General features: G+C 41.7%; 1 protein-coding gene and 1 long non-coding RNA gene across 2 annotated transcripts; one reads left to right on the top strand and one right to left on the bottom strand.

Moving 5' to 3' along the window:
* Positions 1-12,632: 12,632 nt before the first annotated feature.
* On the bottom strand, positions 12,633-16,998 carry LOC136435797 (uncharacterized protein C14orf93-like). The gene is made up of 5 exons (XM_066429525.1): positions 15,492-16,998; positions 14,918-14,979; positions 14,655-14,746; positions 14,281-14,399; positions 12,633-13,690 (listed from the first exon to the last, which is right to left on the bottom strand). Exons 1-5 carry the CDS (start codon positions 15,540-15,542, stop codon positions 13,277-13,279), a joined length of 738 nt encoding a protein of 245 aa, XP_066285622.1. The 5' UTR covers positions 15,543-16,998; the 3' UTR covers positions 12,633-13,276.
* A 1,983-nt stretch (positions 16,999-18,981) lies between these two features.
* Positions 18,982-20,551, top strand: LOC136435803 (uncharacterized). The gene is made up of 2 exons (XR_010755928.1): positions 18,982-19,598; positions 19,835-20,551. It is a non-coding gene; the product is annotated as an uncharacterized lncRNA (long non-coding RNA).
* Positions 20,552-21,451: the final 900 nt, after the last annotated feature.

Raw genomic sequence — 21,451 nt, forward strand, 5'->3', positions numbered from 1 at the left:
AGTGCCGGCAAAATCCATTGATTTTGTCTTGAGTTGGTTCTAGAAACGACTGTTTACAGAGCACGCATAAAATCAGTTCACAGTAAACAAGTGTTCTTAAGCCTGCAGCCACGTAGTACAGTGTCTGTGTCTTGATCAAACAGTCGTGAGAAATTCAGTTTTCAGGGATTACGTTATGATAGGGAAAGTTCGACGTTAAAATACCCTCAATTTATGAACGTATCTCAAGAAACGACTACACGGTACCGCGAGTGTATTACACAACGGGCCCGTAATGTGCTTTTCGACCAAATACAAAGGTTTCCATATACACACGTTGATTCTCAAACTTTAACTATATTCTCCTACATTATTCAATATTCGCCTGCATTGTCCTATATCCTCCTATTTTCTCCTGCTTTCTCCTATAGTCTCTTGCATTTTCTTATATTCTCCTGGTTTATCCTGCCCTCTTTTGCTTTCCCCTATAATGTCCTGCATTCTCGTATATTCTCCTGCATTATTCTATTTTCTCCTGCTTTCTCCTATAGTCTCTTGCATTCTCCTATATTCTCATGCTTTCTCCTGCCCTCTCCCGCTTTCCCCTATAATATCCTGCATTCTCAGGTATTCTCCTGCATTATTCTATATTCTCCTGGTCTCTCCTGTATTCTCCTGCTTTCTCCTGCATTCTCCTGCATTCTCCTGCATTCTCCTGTATTCTCCTGCTTTCTCATATAATCTTCTGGTTTCTCCTATATTGTCCTCCTTTCTCCTATATTTTCCTGCAGGCTAAACAGACGTTGGGAGTGATCAAACGTAATTTGTAGGCATGCCCATCAAAGGTTAAATCACTTGTAAGACCTAGTAAGACCTCACCTAGAATACGCTGCAACAGTATGAGATTCATTTACTACGAAATACAAAGATAAATTGGAGACGGTATAAAACCATGCAGAACCAAGCAGAACCAATAAGAATTTGCAGTGCTAATGTCACCAAATTGAAGACAGATCTGCGATGGATGTCATTCGAAGAGAGAAGGAAAATGTCCAGACTACGGATGATGTACAAAATGACAAATAAACTGCCGTTAAATATCATTTAACCTAGGATTAATGTGTACCTATTCTCCTTGAACCATCTTAGTGTGGAACTCGTTGCCACCAAGTACTGTAAAAGCATCCTCATTCGAAAGTGCCGGCTATAAAGATCAGATACAGATTCGGTGGAGGTTTTTCACGCAAGGTAGCCAGTTTTTTCCTTTTCCGTTTCATTTCCGTGCAATATGGACCAGATTTATTTTTACGTGTGTATGGTGTTGATATGATGCTTTGTCTGCCACATTTAATACACGAAAGCTAGAGATAAAATTTGCCAATTTCTTTTAAAACAGCCAAAAGTCTTATCTTCGTAGTATGTGTTACCAAATGTGCATTGGTACACCGAAAAATGCACAACGCTCTTAAAAACACTCATCTAATCTAAACTCATTAGAAAATATCACATAATGTAAACTGAGCCTGAATAGCCACAGAGGGATATTCTTTTTGATACAGTTTGTCAGGTTCGGTTATTCCCCTTTTACTTAGAAACACTCTCTTTTTCGATCTAACGGTTGGACTTTGTTTTTAGGTTTTTAATTGCTACAACTCTAGTGACAAAAGAAAGCTAGTGTTTTGCCTTTGGAAGTTCAGTCTCTTGAGACTTTAGTCTAGTTCTCCTCAGATATCCCCTTTTTATATCCGTATATACCAAGGAATCGTGTATCTAATAATGCACTGAGCGTTCTGTGTCTTTGTCTGAGAGAAAAACAGACGATTCACTACAGCGTGTAATACTTAAATATTTTATACCACAAATGGTCATCTCAGGAACATATTTTGTTGGGATATATTCAAACACGAGGGGGCCTTTGAGGCCCGCACCAACTTTCGTGTCGTATAACTCCTGAACCGCCTGTGCTAGAGCCGCCTAACTTAATGGCTTCTGCTAAAATCGTCTTGGCAACAATGTCATAATACTTACTAGTAGGTAAGTTCATGATTTTTGGTGTTGCCATGGCAATGCGTTTCTGAAAGGCATATGTTCAGGTTTCCTTGCTAATCATTGTCATCTCTGTCGGTAATGCTCGAAATGACAAAGGTTAATTATCTTCGCCGAGTACTTGTACTCGGAGAAGATTATGTTTTCGGTTGACAAATCTGTTGGGTGGGTCTGAATGTATGTCAGAAGCATAACTCAAGAAAGCTTAAATGGATCTTTAGGATTTTTAGTAGGTGGGTAGTGGTTGTGCAAAGGAAGGTCAAGTTCGAAAATGGTTTACCTTGCGTTTTTCAACAGTACTGCAGCGGACTTTGAATTTGTTTGTGTTTGTATGTTGGCAAAGAAAGTGACGGAAACGTTGATGGATCTTCATGATTTTTTGCAGGTGTGTAGATGTTGTGAAAACGGAGGTCAAGTTCAAAAATGGTTCCCCTGGTATTTTCCGTCGGTACTGCAGCGGACTTTGTGTGGATGTGTATTTGTATGTCGCCAGCATAACTCGAGAAGCTGTTGATGGATCTGTATGGTATCTTGTGGATGAGTATGGTTTACAGAAAGAAAGGGCAAGTTCGATAATGGGCCTTCTAGCGGGTACCTAAGGTACTGCAGCGGAGCTTCAAAATTTAGGGGCATATGTTCTGAAAGTGCTATGGTCATGATTTTTGTGTGGTAGATAGTTCATGCCACAGAAAGTAAGTTCTGTTAATTTGGGCCCCCTAGCGGTTTGTTAAGAACTGCAGTGGGTGTTTTTGTTATGACATTCGGACATGAATAACTTGAGAAGGGGTCGACAGATCGTCGTGATGTTTGGTATGTAGAGAGCTCAGATGGTGCTTTACATAATCAATGACTAAATATGCAAATCAGGAGCTAATTTGCATAATTAGTAAGGAAAGTTTGTTAACCCACTGCATTTCATAATGGGACATGGGACCGTGTCAGGTCATGTAAACAGATGGCCTTGCATAAACGTACATGTAGGTCAAATAAATAAACTATTCTCCAAGCAGAGGTGTGGGTCCTGCTGGTTTTTAACGCAATTAGTTTAGGATATTTGTTCAACACGGTTGGCGACATAACGAAAAGGGGAAGAAATAGAAAGCCTGACAAAAACACGTAAAAAAACAGCCATACCCACTCCTCTGATTGGAGAATACACTGCAACAAACTGCATCACTGCTAGGTGCGGAAAACTAACATATACATGTACCATGTCTTTCAAAATTTGTATGATATGGAATAAAGATTTATTCTATTTATATATATCAACTGTATCATTTCATCACCACTTTCAACTTACAACACTGCTATATCGAACCTTTGTGGCCCATATAATATCAACATACTCATATTTTTTCATGACCAGTTATAACATATATCAGCACACTCTACACATATACTAGTCCTGTACCACCAAATTATTTTCAACCCTATCTAGACTGGACTTATTCGCCCCATCATAAAATCCAAATGGTATGGTGCATGATCAAATTTGCAGGGGTGATAAGCAGGTAAATATTAATCACTCTCCATATATAATAAGCCTTGATTATTTGGCGAAGATAATGTGTTCGTGGAACTCTAGTTTCAATATATGTCATGATGGAGACCCTAATGTAGGTCAATTTTTGGTGGCACGGGTCGTCAGCTATAAAGCGAACATAATTATACATTTAAGTGTTCTTGTGTCCACCTAAGGTAAAGACAAACTGGTACTTACAACTAAGGATGTCTTAGATGTATAGTTGGGATTCTGTGCAATAATTGACTAAACTTATGTCACAGCAAAGAGTTTGTCTATGATTGCCTGCTTAACGTATTCATTAGATGTGAAGAAACGTTGTTTATCCGAGGTGGCCTTCATTCATGGACAGGGTCAGCTCTTTTGTGCCATTAGAAACTGCGACCTGGGATGATTTATTAGCGTCTGGCTCCAAGCGTGTGATTAAAGCGACCTCGCCGTAGGCGGAACCCTCTCTTTTCTGGCAAGAACAAAAGCCGTATGTCCTTCGTCGGCGTCATGGCGCCAGGTGTGTAATTAAAGAGATCTTATCAGACAAAGGACGACCTATTCTGCCGTGAGAAACAGCCACCTGTGCTGATTTGTTGGCGTGATTTAAGAGATCTTATCAGATGATGGACGTTCTTTTGTGCCACGGAGAACTGATTGGTAGATGTGCCCTCGATAACGTGTTGCGCGTTTGTACTTAGCAAAACATAGGTACTTCCGAATAGTATTTTGCTTATCTCTTTCTGTAGTTTACAGCTCATGCCACACGCGTACTGTATGTGATCGGTGCTATCGCGAAATGCCAATGCACACACCTTTCCTCAAGGATATATAATCATAATTACAGTATTATTCACACAGCTGGTGTGACTCCATTTTAAACCTTTGGACACTTTGTCTTAAAATGTCATGTCTGTTTGAAACCTAACGGTGTCATCTTATAGAGGAATACGTTTTATTTCCATTTCTTGACTAGGTTTTTGAACATAAAGCAATGTGACTATGTCAGCCATTTTGTGAGCAGATAACTTAGGTATTCTTAATGCTTGAATAACGTGGCATACTTTTAGGACGGTCGGTTGCATAAACGCTAAAGGGCACCAACTGTCACTTTACAGTAGTCTTTCTGCACAACGTCACGTAACAAAGTGTTGCGCTTGTTTCACAGTTTGGAATACCCTTTTCCGATGTGGGTTGTTCTCCTACAATTTGATTAGAGTAAAACGCAAAGTCACAAATATAGTCTGTACCGAGATACGTAGGTATCTTTAAAGTCTCTAATAATGTGAGCGTATTAAGGCACGCGCTAAATGTACCTGGATTTTCTCAGTGTTCTGATTGTTTCGATTTACAATGACGAACTAAATCTGGGGACACTTGTACTCTGTTTTGTTGATTTTTAGATGGTGAGTTACGTTTTAAATATCCATATCGGTACCGCTTCTATCATTTTTTTTAATCAGTTCGTCAGCCTGATGTTGTCATCGATTCCACGAAGATAGGCGGCTCGTACATCATAAGCATAATACACAAAAGAGAGTCACATGACAATCTTGCCTCGAATTTACATTTTGTCATCCGCTTAAACATTACCTCAGATTCAATATTATTATTATCATCATCATCACAATATCATTATATTACAGTATACAACAATAAGTACTATTTTTATAGGATAAGCTATAAGGGGTTTAAGAGAACTCTGTTTACTGCAGTCTTGAAAGTGTTCACATTTGGAATAACGGGAAAACCGAGGCTGGCATTGCGTTCCATAGTCTACTGGAGTCAAATGGAGCTGAGTCTTAGATCTAGGGATGTTCACAAGGTATGTTAGGCCACTTGTGGCTGATCGGGTCACTCGCAGACCAGTTGCTTGTGTCGGCATGGTTCCTGTGAGTTCCTCGGAGGGTGGCAGGAAGAAGTGCCGGTAGAAGGTACTAAGGCTGGTTACTTTTCTCCCATGGTCCAGGGGGAATATTCCTACTCTTTGTGGGTCCCATATTTGGAGTTGTCGCGCAGCTTTCCTCTGGAGTCTGTCTAGAAGGTTGAGAGCTGTTGTGCCAGCTCCGCTCCATATTGGGGAAGCGTATTCCATGAGGGGACGGATATATGCCTTGTACACTGTGATCCTAGCCTGAAGAGGAAGGAGGCCCTAGTACGCCAAAGGATGTATTACCTCTTAGCCGCCTTCTTGGCAAGGTTTTTGATGAATGGAGTCCAAGTTAAGGTTTTGGTAATGGTGACACTAAGAAGGGTAATGCTCTGTGTAGGCTTCAACTCTTCATTCATGAAGAGGAGGGTGGGTCTGTTCGCGTTTCCTGCTAAAAATCATCTCCTCAGTTTTACCTGCATTAAATATTATGTAATATTATATAAGTAAAGGCCCCAGGACGCTGCCTTGGGGAACTCTAGCAGTTATGGGCACAGTTGAGGAAGTAAATCCGTCCATTACAACAGACTGGCACCTGTCAGCAAGGAACGATGAGATCCAGCCGTACAAGTCACATTGGATACCAAGGAAGATCAGCTTGGACAGGAGACCGGGTGCCACACTCGATCAAAGGCTTTCTTGACATCCAAGGTCATAACTCCGTTTTCTCGCTGAGAGTCAAGAGCATTGTTCCACCACTGGGTAATGTACGAAAGCATGTCGATTGTGGACTTGTTCCCTCGGAAGCCATACTGGCTGTCACAGAGAAGACGGTGGGTGTCAAGATGTTTCCGAATATGGTCACTGGTGATACTCTCCATGACTTAAGTTATTATTGGCAGTAATGATAGTGGTCTATAGTTGGAAGGACCTTTCTTCTTTCCCTTTTTACGTATAGCTATCACATGGGCAGCTCTCCAGTCGGAGGGAACTATTTGAGAGTCAAGAGAGATGTGGAATATCTTGGCTAGTGCTGGGGCAGGTTCAGGACCGCATTTCATGAGTACTATTGCCGATATTCAATCTGGACCATTCGCCTTGGATGTAATTTCGAAGTTTCCGAAGAACTGTTGTGGGCCAAAACTTCAAAGAGGAAAGTATGTTGCTTGTTTTGGGTAACACGTTTGGGGTAGTCTTGCCATTGTCAATAAAATGAGCATTTGCAGCAAAAGTCTTATTCAGTAACTCAGCCTTATCCCTCGGCTCACTGAAAGTTTGACCTTCGCTGACTAATGGAGCTATAGAGGACGTTTTGCTGCTATCAGTTACTGTTTTGACAAGCTTCCACCTCTGCTTATTGTCTGCCCGGTTGAGATCCTGCTTTAAATTCTGTGCAAACTGGATCCAAGCAAAATGTAAAACACGTTGACATTCTGCCTTTGATTTGGTATACAAACCCATGAGTTATTTGTTCGGTCGTTCTGCAACCTTTTGAAAGCATTTTGCTTTCTTTGAACTGCGGATTCACAATCTTCATTGAACCAGGGTTTATCAGAATATCGGTGTTTGGTTGACTTGGAAGGTATGAGCATATCCATGGCATTCTTGATCTTGTCTCTCACACAACACCATGCTGCATCAGCACGTTGGCCCTTTAAGAAAGTGGACCAGCTAACATCAGCCAGGTATGAGCGCATTCCATCCCAATCGGCTTTGTCATAGTACCAAGTCTTACGTTGGCCAGGTTTACTCTGTGTTGGAAGTTTGTTGTTCGCTACAGAAGTTACAACACAGTGGTCGGAGGATCCAAGCGGTGCACTAACAGTCATGACATGGTTGTCTGGAGAAGTGTTGAGAAAGAGGTCCAGTTTGGAGCAGTTTCCGTCATTGCCAAGCCTCGTCGGCTCATCAAGGAGTTGGTGGAACTTGTTCAGGATGGCAAATTCATATGCACATTCTCCATGTACATCGGTCTTATTACTGCCTAACCAGTCTACATGATGGGCATTCAAATCCCCAAGAACAATAAGTTCAGCTCTCGGGTGACTCACTCACTCACTCAAGGCCGCGAGCTCCCGAGGGGAGCATAGCGCCTCTGCATATGGTCCTCAAGGTTGATCTGTCTCTGGCGACATCCCAAGCGGTGTCCAGGGTGAGGCCGGCAGTCAGAAGGTCCTCCTTCAATTGGTCACCCCAGGTTCGCCGTGGTCGCCCTCTGGGACGGGTCCATGTGTTGGGGGTCGGCTCTCTCAGCAGGTCGGCTGGCTCCAGGGGAGGGTCCGCCCGTGCAATGTGGGCAAAGAGGCGGAACAGGGCTGACCGTATCATGCTCGTCAGGGGCGGCTGCTTGGTGATGTCACGTAGGGTTGTGTTAGAGACCAAGTCATACCACCTAATTCATAGCAGTCTACGTTGGCACCTAGTATCGAAGGCATGTAGTCTGAGTTCCTGGATGGCTGTTAGAGTCCAGGCCTTAGAACCATACATGAGAATTGAAAGTACGCGACTGTTATAAAGTCCAAGTTTGGTTTGAAGGGAGATCTTCCTGTTACTCCATATGTTGTTCAAGCTAGCCATCGCGGCCGCGGCACGACCGATTATGAGATGCGTGTCAGAATCACTCCTGCAGTCAGATGTAATGGTGCCACCAAGGTAACAGAACCTGTCTACAACTTCCACCTGGTGGGTGTTGATCACAGGTCCTGGTTTGGGGTTTCCTAGTCGCAGAGGGACTGTACCTTGGTCTTCTCCCAACTGACCATCAGGCCGAGCGGTTGAATTTCCGTGTCCATGGCCTGCAGGGCAAGGTGAAGAACTTCCATGACTTCGGCCAGGATTGCAACATCATCCGCGTAGTCCAGGTCTGTGATGGTAACGTCACCAAAGCTGGCGTCGCAATCACACTGGTGCACTATCTTCCCCATGACGTGGTCAATCGCTGTGTTGAACACGGTGGGGCCCAGTACACAGCCCTGGCGGACACCGCTGTTGATGTTGAAACTGTCAGACAGCAGCCCGTTTACTTTGACACAGGAGGAAGTGTTGGAATAGAGTAGTGTGAGAGTGTTAAGCAGCTTGGCCGTAACACCCAGCATCTTGAGTATCATCCAGAGGGCTGGTCTGTCCACGGAGTCAATTGCCTGTTTCAGGTCCACGTAGGCAGCGTAAAATGGTTTCCTGAACTCCCGTCTCTTCCTGGTGTAAAGCCGCTCTGCTCCTTTCTCTGCTTGCGGATGAGAAGTGGACGCAGTATTGCAAGGATGACATTGGCAAACACCTTCCCTGGAACACTCAGCAGGGTGATCCCTCTGGAGTTGCTGCACACATCTTTAGGGCCCTTCTTCCAGAATGGGAGGATGACTCCAAGCAGCCAATCTTCTCGGACAACCTCGTTGACAGTAAACAGCTGTTTCAGTTGGCCTGCGACTGTTGGACCACCATGTAGGAACAGCTCTTGGGTGATGTCATCAGCCCCAGCGGCCCGGCAAGGTTTAAGATTCCCTATATGCCTAATCAGTTCCTCCAGGGTAGGGGGACCGGTGGTGACAGAGTCGTCCTCCGTGGCCGTGGCAGCCAGTGCTTCCAACTGAGAAGAGGCGGTTGAGCAGGCTCTGAAAGTGCTCCCTTCACTGCGCCAGCTGTTGTTCTGGTGTGTCGGGGATGGTTCTGTCCATGACTTTCACAGAAGCAGTGGGTGGTGTTGATTTCCCTGTGAGGGTCCATAAGGTCCTGTAGAGGGATCTTTGATCACCCCTACGGGCAGCAGTCTCTGCTTCCTCCGCCAGGTTGTCAAGCCACTTCGGCTTATCCTTGCGAAGTAGCTTGTTGCGTTAACCCTATCCAGACTGGGCTTTTTTGGTATATCTGGGACTGGGGGGGAGGGGCTGATTCGCCCCCCCCCCTCATAATTTCCGAACGTTATGATGTATCATCACCAAATTTGCAGGGAGTGATATTCACGTCAAGTTTTATAATTTCTGTATTTTTGGTGACGTTATGACGTAATATGACGTAATCATGACGTCATCGATGTGATTTTATTGGATAAATAGGGAATTCCCGTAATATCTAAAGAAATTAAACAAAACGGTTTGTATTATACATTTTAAGGTACGCAAAGGCATACAAAGTCAATGGTAAGTACGTTGACGTCAAAATGACGTCATTAAATGACGTCACGTGTTGTAAGCGATCCCTTGGGATCCGCCATCTTGGATCGGCCATTTTGAAATTTTTAAAAATCATTTTTCCCACTTATGACCCCAAAAGACACTGAAAATAGACTAAAAACGTTAATCTAAATATTTCTGATAAAGAAAATGTCAGGTATTGACGATTTTAAGGGCGAAAAAGCCTGCTGATACCTGAAATAGTGATATAGTCCGCCATCTTGGATTTTGGCTGATTACGTCATCAAATTAGCATAAATTATGAATATTAAATCAGGAAAGTTGCATCTAATTACATGTTATGTTATACATCTAGGAAAACTAGTGTTGTTGTGCAAGAAAACCCGAGAAATATCATTGTTTAAAAAAAATTAATGATTTTTGCATAAAATGCCAGTCAGAAACCCGTTGTCATGGCAACATGAAAAAAATGATAAACTTAAACCATTATTATAGAATTGTTGCCAACAAAATTTTAGGAAAAGTCACCTAGTTTGGTTGTCCTAGCATACATCGTTCGGCAGAAATACGATGTCAAAGTAGGCGCGGGCACTTTTAGCCCCCCCCCCCCGTCTGGATAGGGTTAAGCCGTCTCCATTCCGTGAGGTTTCCTTCCAGCCTTCATCCCTGCCCGGGTAAAAATAGCATATTATTGTGTTAAGCAGCTGAACACCGTAATTGGTCGGTTCAGTTTCACCATTTTTGAAACTTGTAAAAAGACAGATTGTAAACCGTCATTGTGGAACAGTTCAGACATTTTTTTAGCTATCGATAAAATATGCATTTTGAACCGAACGTTTGTAAGGGAGTCTTTGTCTGAAAATATATTTATTGAAAAAAAAAAAGGCCAACGTAATATCTAGAAGTGGAAATTGAAATTTCTAAACATTTTAATTACTTAAGTAGTGGTCAGGATAAACGCGTGGCTATCAAAATTATTCGATGGAGCACTTTCATAGAACCCCTTTTAAAATATTTTTCATTTTTAATGCTCTACTGATGTCCTACAACTACACACTTGTTTAAAGGAAATTAATCAAAAAGAAAAGAAATTCTAACGTAATAACTTTGTCCAAATCGTCAAAGTTCTCCTTCGTAAATGTCATGAAAATATAAAAATGCAAAAAATAGGAAAAGTTATTATCTTGTTATCATGATTGAAAAATCTTGGTATTTTTTTCGAGTGACATGTTTTTGAGGGTTCCTTCTGCTACGGAATTCCTCTATAGAGCTTCTCCGTTTGCTATTTTCTATGAAGCTTTGGAAAAGCAACAACAAAAATCCCATCATATACCAACATATTTAAACAAAATTTCTAAAAGACATCAACCCTATTCCGACCGGGCTTTTTTGATCATGGTGGGACCGGGGTGTGAGGTGTGTGCTTTTGAGGCTCTCTATTCCGACCCCTGTAACTCCTAAACTACTTATCGTATGGCCAATACATTTTCAGAGGGTAGTTTATAAGCAACATGTGTGTATTTTGACAATTTTAGTGTCATAGTGACGTAATATGACGTAATTATGACGTCAATCACGTGACTTGGCTGGAACCGTATATATTGGATGAATGTTGACTAACAGTATGTTAATGTCTGCTGAGACCTTTTTTGTCAATATCAACTGCCATGACGTCAAAAAAGAACGTTATATATCTTTTAGCTATCCGCCTCTTGGTTCCCGCCATTTTCAATTTTCCAAAAATACAATTTTTCAGCAAATAACCCCAAAACACAATGCAACATAATGGAAATAGACTAAAACATATTTTCTGAATGTTTTTTTTTATAAATAGAAATACCAGTAAGTAACGATTGATTTTTAAGGGAACATTGACTGTTAATACCAAAGCTAAGGATTTTAACCTTTGATGTCACAAGGTGCATAGAACTGAAAACAAGAAGAGATCTGAGGCCTTAAGTTGTTGACATATAACTTATGTTTCCAGTTCATTTAAAATGTTCGTCATATATGGGATGGGGCTAACATGATTTATTTTTGGTTATTTGTTGTATATGTTGGGCTCCTATGAAACCGACTGACCTGAAATTAGATATGGTGATGCCTATGATATATGCCCATATGACTTTATAATCCGCTTTCATAACACGGCTAGATTAGGAGTATTTGTTATATTGTAGCCAGACGGGCACATACAGGATGGGGCCGGTATTGGGTTGGAGGGCAACAGGCAGCTCTTAAAAAACTATTAACACCCCGGCATGTGCCCCCAACCTATAAATCATTGTAAAAGGCTTCGACCATTACCGTTTGACAGGTTTCATGCATCATTAATATTCAGGAATGTTTGTAGGTAGATAGTGTTTGGGTGGATGAAAAATACGAAAGCCTGTAGCGACACATCTATCTGGGACACATCTCGGAGGCATGTGGAAGACAGTGCGTGGAAACGTCTCGGAGGCAGCGAGCGGAGACGTGAATCCCACTTTCTCTGCACTGTGCGAAATAACGAATTTGCGGGGTGGAAACCGTGTTTCACGTGCCTGTAAATTCGAGTTTTCCGTTACTCTCCAGGTCGTGCCGACCTGCCCAGCTCTTTTGCACGGGACCCGCGCCGTCCCGGGATTTACCGCGAATGCACCACTTAGGCTGCGCAGGAAGTGTCGGCGCCCTGTTAATTCTCGTGCAGCTAGAGGGAAATTCATATACACGCCCTGCCCAGTGAACACTTTACTCCCGGTAGCTGCATAATTTAGCGACAATTATCACCTAATTATCAGTTAATTACCCGTGCAGCTAGAGGGAAATTCATATACACGCCTTGTCCAGTGAATACTTTGCTGGCGGTAGCTGCATAATTTAGCGACAATTATCACCGAATTATCAGTTAATTACCTGTGCAGCTAGGGGAAAATTCATACACATGTCCTGTCCAGTTTATTACTACCCCCCCCCCCCAGATATTACCGGTCCATCGCGCCCCCTACGCACCACCCCATCCCACCCCAAAATTACCCGGGGCCTCACTTTAACATTATAGACCTACAGGAAAATACATTATTTTCATCATACTGTCACACCTCAACCATGAAGACATATCATGGAAGACTTATTTTAGAATACACTAGAATCTTTATTCGTGTTTTCTTAAAACAGGTTGGCAGACCTTTCATCAGAAATAAACAGCAATTACATGGAAGCAAAGGTACATTACCTGTTACTAACATCATACCAATACATACTGCCATACAATAAGAACAGAAACTAAACAACTGAAAAGACCATAGTACTTAACTACATGAAAGGGAACAATGCTATTGAATTCGAAAAATGAACAAAACTTTCCCTAACATAAAACAGAAACTAAATAACTAAACGATAGGAAACAATAAAACTGCCCGAACAAAGCACAGACCATATTTACATACCCGTGGTCTTTGTAAAATCATTCCTGAATGATAGACAGCGAACATCTTTAAACGGTGACATAAATGCAAACAGTAAAAACCCCTATATGAATACAAAAAGAAGAAAAAAACATATAAAAAATCAATGAAAATGAACAGTCTTGAGGTCAGCATACAACTCGCTATTGATTAACACTATACAGCGAATTGAAACAATACCCCTACAGTCATTACAGTTCAGTCAGAGTATAGCTAGTGTCATCAAAGGCCCCTTCTTCCAAACTAGCTCCATTGAAGCCCTTAAGGGCACCGAAGTCAGTATCATCTTGGAATACTAAACACTGTCTTCCTGGAGCTGGCTGTCTGTGGTGCGGGGTGGACGTGTTAGTACTGATATTGGAAAGGCTGATGCGGTTTGTCGGCCGCGGAATGTTGTCGGGTGTGAAGTGCAGTGGGGCTCGGTTGTAATCGTAGGTTGTTGGGGGGGGGGGGGGGGTTCTCTCGCTGAAAGCACCCTCCTTTCTAACACGAGTTGTGTGTGATGCCCGGTATTTTTTCCCAGCCTTGCCTGCAGAACGCCGCAGAGGGCGGTGAGCTCCGCACTTCTGAAGGCCGTAGGCTTCACCAGCCACACTTGTATCCCGTCCTCTTCCCTGTCCTCCTCGTCCGACATGAAGTCCACTGTTACCCCAGTCCACAGGGCCTTCTCTTTCTCCGTCTCTATCACTGCCTCCCGTGTTTCCAGCAGCTATAGAAGAACATAATTGAAAAACGAAGTTAGTAAAATAATACGTGCTAGACATCCGCAAGAGCAACTACTAGTACTAGATTTTGCCAAATGTGGTAAACTTTGACAAGTAGCATTGTTTGCGCTAGAACCTCAAAAGCAACTCAACACCTACTTGTTTGTGTCTCTGCAATTATCGACTATGGACACACTTGATAACCGGTGTAGTAATTTGCACTTGATAACGCTTTACTTTTTACTTTCCTTTTTTTTAGTAGAAATTTGAAAACTTTGACTTGATTATATATCCCTGTTATTTAGTACTGAAAAGTATAGTAGCATTAAAACCGGGATAAACGAAGTAGTCTGGATAGTGGTATTGTGGTGGTTTTATAACTTCTTACTTTGAGCATTTCAAAACCGCGCAAAAACGTGCCATATCGTCATAGGATGATCCCTTTAGTTTCGCGAGCCTACAAAGGCCCAGTGACGATTTTGAGCAAATTCTTACAATACAACGATGTCATATTTTCGTACAAAAGGGATATTTACATTGTTTATTTTGTCAAAGGCTTGTTTGTTATTTGCGATGACATGATCCATTGACTTACCCTTTTTCTCCGTGAGCGTTGGCGTTTGTCGTTGCCCTGCTTTGCTGTTTTTTCAGCGTTCTCGGGTAGACTTCCCACGAAAGTTCTCCGTACCGTTTCATAGTACGCCACACACGCAGCTAGAAGCAATTGATACAAAACATACATAAGCCCAACTGTATCAATTTACTAGATAATCATAGTCATATCTTAGGATACGACGTCGGAAGATCCTTTGGAAACGTTTCCGCAGTTTTAAGTCGTAATACGTAAAACAAATGTTGAAGTGTATCCTAGGTTATACAGAAACTATAACGTTACATCATAAAATACAACATGCCTTGCATAACTGATATGGGCAAACCCGTTCTGCTATTTAAAGCAAAACTACTCACCTCGGATAATATCTGGAGGATGTTCGGTGTTGCTTTTTCGAACTTTGTTGACAAGGAACGTTGTAACTGTCTCATTGTGGGGTGAGTTGAGCCTGTATTTATGTAACAGTTTTATGGTTTTATTACAATTATAAGATGTTGATTTCCTGCTGTATATTTATGAGGGATTATCTATCTATTAGCCTTTTTCTTGCATGGTTACAAAGAACGTATGTTTTTCAACTTGAAGAGCAACTGTACTGTTCGTAAACATAAGTACTTACCCTTCGGTTCCCTTGTACTTCTTCTCATTTTCATCGGATTTGTGAAGGCGTCTCACCATTTTCTGTAACAAAATGGTCCATACAGTGGTATGTTAATTAGGTTTATGTGTATTCTTGACTTCATTTGCATTAGCAACAGACATACTAGTTGCGTGTTGTTTTTTCTTTTGTTGGCCGAGTTGCTTTGGAAGGTGTGAAATCTCTAAATCTATCCATGAAACAATGCGTTGAAAAAAACAACGCTAGCATTTTATAACAGTTACAAACATTTCACTGCCAAATGTAAAGAATCTTACTAGATAGAAGTTATAACTTTGATTTGAATATCCAGATCTTTTTCGGCGTGCGTGAAACACGTCAACTTCATTTCAAGACCAAGTTTGTAACTGTTTTGAATGAAAGGAAGCTTTTGTGACTCACCAAACGATGCCATAAACAGGCTAGCGAAATTATACCCATTCACAATACTTAGAAAAGTGAAGGATCGGAGTTGTTCCAACTTCTTCGTTTACTATACATCGTATGAATTAAAAAATATTACCATGTGCTCAAGTTAGATTTGAAGGTATCTTACCGATAGACTTGTAGACTTCGCCTTTCTTCTCCGTTTAGCAGTTTGTGGCATAGCTAGTACGTCCCCTTCCCCTTCGTCAAGCCGCTGACGGAGGTACAGAACTTCTCCACTAAGTTCAGAAAGCTGTGTCTACGTTGTATTCCTCAGTAGTTGCAGTTCCTCGGACTGCTTTTTGCACACCTCGAGAAGTTCTTCCATCCCCCTGTTTAGTGTCATAACGGATCGGTAAATCAGTTCGTTTTTACTTCCGAGCGCGGCGGTGAAACAAAGTTGAGGCTGCCCGATCCGCCGGTCCGCTGTGGTGCGATCCGCTGTGGTGTTCTATGTCCATTCCGCGGATTTTCCTTGTCCCTATTGCGGATACCACTTTGGTAAAATCCACCGGACGAAATACCTGATGCCATTTTGGTTCGCAAATTTGAAGATTAAACCAATATAGGGTGTTGTAACGAAGGAAGCTAAGCCTTTATGACGACGTGCGGTTTAAACCAACCTCGCAAACAATGGCTTTCAACTCCCATTGGATAGTCCCATTTAGGGTATGATCTGATTGGTCGTCAGTCGCATTCACGTGATCATGTTGCAGACTTCAAAATACAATAACCAAGCTGCATATACAGTCTACAATTGAAGTTTGCACCTGCAGGTGGAATGATGGAATGATGGATAGTGCTACAAGAGCTGCAAAGAGAAGAAAAAGACCTAGACAGTTCTGCGAACATTGTGATCTAACACTAGGCTATCGCGCGTTTTATATCCACAAAAGTAAATTCTTTGAGAACGGGGTGTGGGAAAAGGCTGACTTCTCAAAAGAAGTTTCGACTGCAATTTCTGACAATGGTATGTATCAAACTCTTTACGTATATCCTCCTGTAGGCATGTTGAGACAGTGCGTGGAGACGTCTCGGAGGCATCGCGCGGAGGCGTTAATCCAACTTTCTCTGGTTTCTTAATAATGTCAGTCTTTTTTGAAAGGTTTCAGAAAGTCTTTTTACGGCGGCCTGGCTTGAGCAGTTAGGTTTATGAACTTTCCCATACGCCAGTTGAATTTTGCAACTTTCGCCTTATCCCCAGCGTGGTGAAAAAAGAGGCCGCCTGGGTCCCATCGTTCGAACCAGGAGTTCGAAATTGAATTACATCATATTTGGCGATTTTTATAAAGTCATTTTCTTGTAATGAATAAAGGAAAACCTTTATTGTACATTCGTGCCCCGAGGGGCTAGATACAGGTCGTTTAACATAAACCTAACTAACATGTAAGTGACATACACAGTGAAATAAATACAGTACATAGTTAAACATAACGTTACTTGATAGACGAAAGAGATAAGCTAAGCTGATCCAGTAGAGTCAACTTCTTCTCGCTTCTTTGTACATGTGTAGATGTATGAGCAGATCATGTTTCTTCTACAAGGGTTGTCTAGACGCAACGAAATATAAATTTATCCGTTGCGTTTAAATATTCAAAGTATGGAAATTTCTCATTTATACGTTTGAAAAAAAAAAACCTCCGTCTTTAGGTACTTGGTTGTTATCACGTCACTTATCATATTGTATTTTGTAGCAGATCCCCTGCAGTTTCTCATGTATAACAAGAAATGGGTTTTGTGAACAACCTCCTTAATAACACGGCAAGATTGTTGTATCAGTAAGGAAAACTAGTATTTGTCCGGCATGATGGGGCCGGTATTGGGTGTTAAGCTGTGGCTAGACTTTTCAATCCCCGGCTTGTGCCCCCAGCTAATGAATTACAGTAAAATGACCTCGAGAATACCCGCTTTGACAGGGATCACGCATCATTAATATTCAGGAATGTTGTTAGGTAGATCGTGTTGGGGTTGATGGAAAGAGCGTTCCAGTACTACGTTGGACCACTCGGTTTGGTTATGGTAAGGTTTTCCCTTCGTTGGACAGTTTTTTCCCACCCCATACTCCACTTAGTGAAGGTATCCGTCGTTTGTGCTGTAGTACCACCCTTTCCACCAACACATTATTTTGATCGTAATGATTTTCCCCAATTCGCGATCATTCCCTGTCTATCTATACATCAAAAACTGTAGTTGATACGGTCTATGCGTTACAGAATATTTAGAATGAGGACATGTGGAGACTAGGAGCTTTTTCTTTAGTGATAGGAATGCTTATGTGACTCAGGGAAAGTCGATCATTTTTTTCTATTTCATTCAAAGATAACAGAGACAAAGACAAAGTGGCGCTGCACTCAAGTTTTACAACTTATTTTGCCAACGCCACTTAACAAATATACAAACTTATAGATATATCTTTAGGTCTATATACATATATATACATACATATACACACATACATATACACATATATGTTTATATATAACATTGGTAAACTACGACGCCAACTTATCTATGATATTCGTTAACAGGACACTGCACGAAATGGCCACGAATCCTGAGGGATCCAACGTATCCGGAATCGGGCCTCATGGCGTTTGCGAGCGAATCCGGAAAAATCCCAGTTCACTGCTCGGATACTGACGTGCTTGCAGATCTGACCAATTTCGACGCCATATTCCTCTGGATACGTGATGCGCCTCGGATACCCGAAAATATTTGTGCGGATCCCTCGTTTTTTTATATTCGGAATGTTCGGATTGTTTTTATGTCTGTAGTTGTCTTGGATCCTGACGAATAAATACACACGGCACGGCATGATCTCATTTCCTGACGAATCCAGCAGATCCGGAATTATGCATTATAGCAGACACGGAACGTTTCCGATTGAATCCGATGCACCTCAGATCCGACAATTCCGGCGCCGTATACGTCTGGATCCTTCATACGTTTCGGGTACAGATACGGAACGTTTCCGAGCAAATTCAGACAAATACCAGGTACAGCTCAGATCCGGCAATTCCGACGCCGTATACGTCTGGATCCGTGATCCGATATTTGTGCGGATCCTTCGTTTTCAGATATTTGTCAATATGGCAGAGATAATCGGATTGTTTGTTTGTCGGTAGTTGCTTCGGATCCTAACCAACAAATACACACTGCACGGCATGATCTCAGATCCTGAAAAATCCAGCGGATCCGCAATCGTGCATCATAGCAGATACGGAACGTTTCCGATTGGATCCGATGCACCTCAGATCCAACAATTCCGACAAATCCTGACGTATCCGGGATACGGATTCGTGTCCAATCTCCCACAAGACACTGCGTGTCATGACGTCAGGCGCGAGAAACGGTTTTGTCGGTGAACAGCACGGAAACAAGAACGGCGTTTCATCACTCTCTGTGCTTAACATGGCATCGTCAGAGTCTACCATGGTCGACCAGTGATTTTTAGTGACTTGAGAGTCGAAGGGGATTCGGTGTAAACTCAAACGCGTGGCATTGCGAAGTAGTCTTCTTCATGCATGCAATATTCGTCGCCCCCCTCCCCCTTGTAAAGTTGGTAGGGAGTCGATTCATCATTTAAAGGGACTGCCCTTTGGTAATTACAAATTGGAAAATTCCTGTTTCTAACTAGTTTGAACGTCAGTTATCCTCCTATTGTGGCTTGACATATCATAGCATTTGCATGACATTAAGAATTGTCCAGTCGACCTGCACTTCTACACCGTTAGGATCTAGGAAATTTATAGCTTTCAATTTGTTCGTTCTTGCCAATGGTCAACAGACATTTGTGTCTGGTTAACGTTTCAGATACAACATAGCAAGCGGTTGAGGGAAAGATAATTAAAGATATCCTGTGACGGAAGAGAATGTCATAAGTATTTGTCCCACAAAGGTCCCACAGTTTGTGGATAGTGAGCTGGAACTTATGTGGAGGTAGTAGTGCGTTTCAGTGATTATTGCATTCAGTTATAGCTGTACATGTTTGATCAATATCATATTCAAGTTATGAATGTAAGTTTTACGTATTCAATTAAACGATGCCAGATTCATTTTTTACAAATGTGATTATGTGATATGTTTAATATTTGTCATTGTTTCCCTTTATATATATATCCTATACAGCATCGGCAGATACTTCCTTCACAAATGCAGCACATGTTGTGAGGACCTTAGCTTGGCTTGGAACAAAGCAATCAGCTGTCAGATGCTCAGAGTACCTCAGGCTCCTTCGGTAAGGCTTAAGTCCATCATCGGTACACTTCAATGTTAGCTGAGACAGGCATGATAGATACTCATTGTCCCTTGTTTTTTGTTAGCTGCTGTGATGAAACGAAGCCCACCACAGCAAGGAGGTTATATATTATATATAACCTCCTTGATCACAGTTATGTCAAAATCATGTGACATGTTACTTAAATACTAAGTATGTGAATTGATATTTATTCATCATTTGGTTTTATCATATAGGAACTGGTTCATCACAAGATGAACTCCAAGCTGAGTCCAACATGCTAGATACAGAAGAAATCAGCCTTGCCTGTACCTTACCAAGAGTGCATGGAAGAAGTGAACTCAGATGTAGTCAGAGAATGGGGACAGGACGATTATACACATGCAAATCCACGGCATATACTACTTACGTGTAAAATGTGGCGTGTCATCATGGGAGTTTTTTCATACAGTATAATGTTACTTTGAAGATTCTATTTTTAACCTCTGTGTTTGAAATTATTTGTATCTGATATCTTTTAGACGAAGAGCTGGCCACAAATAAGGCTTTCATTACTTTAGTAGAATATGTAGAACATGTAGAAATTTTTGGTCCAAGTGCACTATACGGCAGTTTATATTACCACCATGATGTGATGGTTGTTAATTGTAATACATTTTATAACAATTGTGCTTACACAACCCCAATTTACCAGCATTAACCTGCATATACAGAGGTGCTTTGAGTATGTGGATATCCCTCGGCCTGTCTTAAACAAAATGGATTATTTAGCCACATAGAACTTCCGTATTGTATTTGATAGTTTTTGAACTTAGAAATGCATATATGTTGAAATATGAAATAATGTTACATTCAGGCTTTCCCAAAACTTCCTGTCATTGAATAATAATGTTTTGGGTATCGTTAAATTAAGAATGAACGCGTATTTATGAATAATCAACCATTCTATCAAACTTTGTGTGTTTGTTTTGTACGTATTCGTGGCAAATACAAACATATTCAGAGTCACAATATGTCAAAGATTGTAGAAAGTCTGTATGTTGGATCAGTTTGTATCCGTGGCAAATACATACTGTACGTATCTGTCAGGATCTTGGGCAATTTCGTGCAATGTACGGCCCCATATCCGTGGAAAATTCCTATTTTTTATTCCTCCGGATCTGAGGTTCCGGATCACAGTCCGCTTGTATCCGTCAGTATCCGCAATTTTCTTTTAAAAAATACAGAAAACTTCCTGTACGTATCCGTCAGGATCTCTGGCATTTCCGTACAGTGTACGGCTCCGTATCCGTCGAAAATACCTCATTTTCGGATTCCTCCGGAAATATTCCCAAACCGGTGCGGAAATTTTCGGATCCGTTAGGTTGGATTCGTCAGTATCCGTCAGTATCCGCCCAAAATACAGAAAAATCCCTGTACGAATCCGTCAGGATCTGTGGCATTTCCGTACAGTGTACGGCTCCGTATTCGTCGAAAATACCTTACTTTCGGATTCTTCCGGAAATATTCCATGTACCGGTGCGGAAATTGTCGGATATCTTACACGAATCCGCATGTATCCGTCAGTATCCGTCAGTATCCGACAAAAATACAGAAAAATACCGGTACGTATACGCCGGGAAACGAGGCCATTTCGTGCAGTGTACAATTGATACTCATAAGGGAGGCTATGGTTATCTGTAAGTGTATGTGTGCGGAGTGCCACACATGTACACGCTGTCCCGGCTTCTATTTGGCTTTTGTTGTGTCCATGTATGTCCTTTTTTATCTCCATGAAAAATGGAGATATTGTTTTTGGCGTGTCTGTGTGTGTATGTGTGTTTGTGTTTGTGTTTCCGGACTATTGTAGGCAG

The sequence above is a fragment of the Branchiostoma lanceolatum genome, chromosome 5, assembly GCF_035083965.1.
Source record: "Branchiostoma lanceolatum isolate klBraLanc5 chromosome 5, klBraLanc5.hap2, whole genome shotgun sequence".
Lineage (NCBI taxonomy): Eukaryota > Metazoa > Chordata > Leptocardii > Amphioxiformes > Branchiostomatidae > Branchiostoma > Branchiostoma lanceolatum.